The 1545-nt window shown below is 27.8% G+C and overlaps 1 protein-coding gene across 3 annotated transcripts in view; it reads right to left on the bottom strand.

Moving 5' to 3' along the window:
• Positions 1-1545, bottom strand: part of LOC122572393 (40S ribosomal protein S6-like) — a 16663-nt gene that overhangs the window by 4521 nt on the left and 10597 nt on the right. The window contains exon 1 of one of the 3 annotated variants that reach the window (XM_043737316.1): positions 198-340. The exons of the other annotated variants lie outside the window; for them this stretch is intronic. Within the exon in view, the coding sequence (XP_043593251.1) occupies positions 198-203 (6 nt within the window). The 5' untranslated portion in view covers positions 204-340. Of the gene's footprint in view, positions 1-197; positions 341-1545 lie in introns of those variants that run through there. 3 annotated transcript variants of the gene reach the window in all.

The following is a 1545-nucleotide window of genomic DNA, read 5'->3' as shown; positions in this document are numbered from 1 at the left end:
ATGACCTGCTTTTTGCTCTTTATAATGTCAAAGTTAAATAAAATGTGTCATATTTTAATATTGGTTAACCATACAGATAAATGAATGTTTCATAAATTAGATATATCTAAAATTATTGATAACATTTCAATAGATAGATTTGTGTAGTAATTGTTTGTAATATTTGTTAGATTCTGAAATTATTACTGGATGCGTACCTTCATTTCGACAAGTATGAAACAGCACTGCGAGCTATAAACAGAAAGACCGTATATCGGCACAACCGGACACTGAGTGCGTGTAGAGTGCGTACATCGGATATCCGGTTTAAGTCCAATGAAATTTTAAAGTGAAAATAACGACAAACAAAATCCTTACAAATCTGTAAAGACATCATATTAATATTTATGTTTATTATTTTCGAAACTCCTATATAACGTCATAATGTATTACGAAATATAGTATTGAGTTATATCGTATATCGTCATAACGTATTATATTATATAGTATCACGTTATATAGTAATACGCTACATAGTATTACGTTATATGATTTTACGTTATACTGCATTACGTTGTATAGTATTATATCATATAGTATATCTTTATAATGTATTATATTATATAGTTTTACGTTATATAGTATAATGTTACGTAGTATAGCGTTATAACCTACTACGTCATATAGTATTACGTTATATGGTTTTACGTTATAACGTATTACGTTATATAGTAATACGTTATATAGTATTGTCTTATATAGTATTACGGTATATATTAATAGATTGTATCGTATTACGTTATATGGTATAGCGTTATAACGAACGTATTATGTTATATAGTATTACATTATATAGTATTACTTTATACTCTATTATATTATATAGTATTATGTGACATTGTATAACGTTAGTTAGTATTACGTTAAATAGTATTACGTTATATAGTATAGCGTTATTTAGTATTATGATATATAGTATTGAGTTATGTATTATAGCGTCATAATGTATTACGTTTTACAGTATTACGTTGTATAGTACTACTTTATACAGTATAGCATTATATAGTATTACGTTTTATGGTATTACGCTATATTGTATAACGTTATAACGTATTACGTTATAGAGTATTGTGCTATATAGTATAAAGTTTTACGTTATAACGTATTGCCTTATATAGTAAAGCGTTATGTAGTATTACGCTATAACGTATTACGTTATATGGTTTTACGTCAAATAGTATTACGTTATATGGTATAGCGTTATGTAGTATTATGTTATAGAGTATAACGTTATATAGTAATACATTATATAGTAATACGTTGTAACTAATTAGCTTTATTTAGAATTACATTACAACGTATTACGTTATGTAGTAATACGATATATCGCATTACGCTATTGTAGTATCATGGTTGGGGGGCCTGGGGGGTGTTGTATGAATTATGAACGAACGGTTGCTGAGCATGTATGTAGTGAGGCTAGGACTAAAGACAAGGGGTTACTAGGGGACAAAGAACGAATTAATAACAGTACGAGTTGAAATGTCAAAGAGTGCGGATTGCGTT

Source organism: Bombus pyrosoma, linkage group LG11 (assembly GCF_014825855.1).
Source record: "Bombus pyrosoma isolate SC7728 linkage group LG11, ASM1482585v1, whole genome shotgun sequence".
Classification (NCBI taxonomy): Eukaryota; Metazoa; Arthropoda; class Insecta; order Hymenoptera; family Apidae; genus Bombus; species Bombus pyrosoma.
This window is presented reverse-complemented; position numbering and strand designations above follow the sequence as displayed.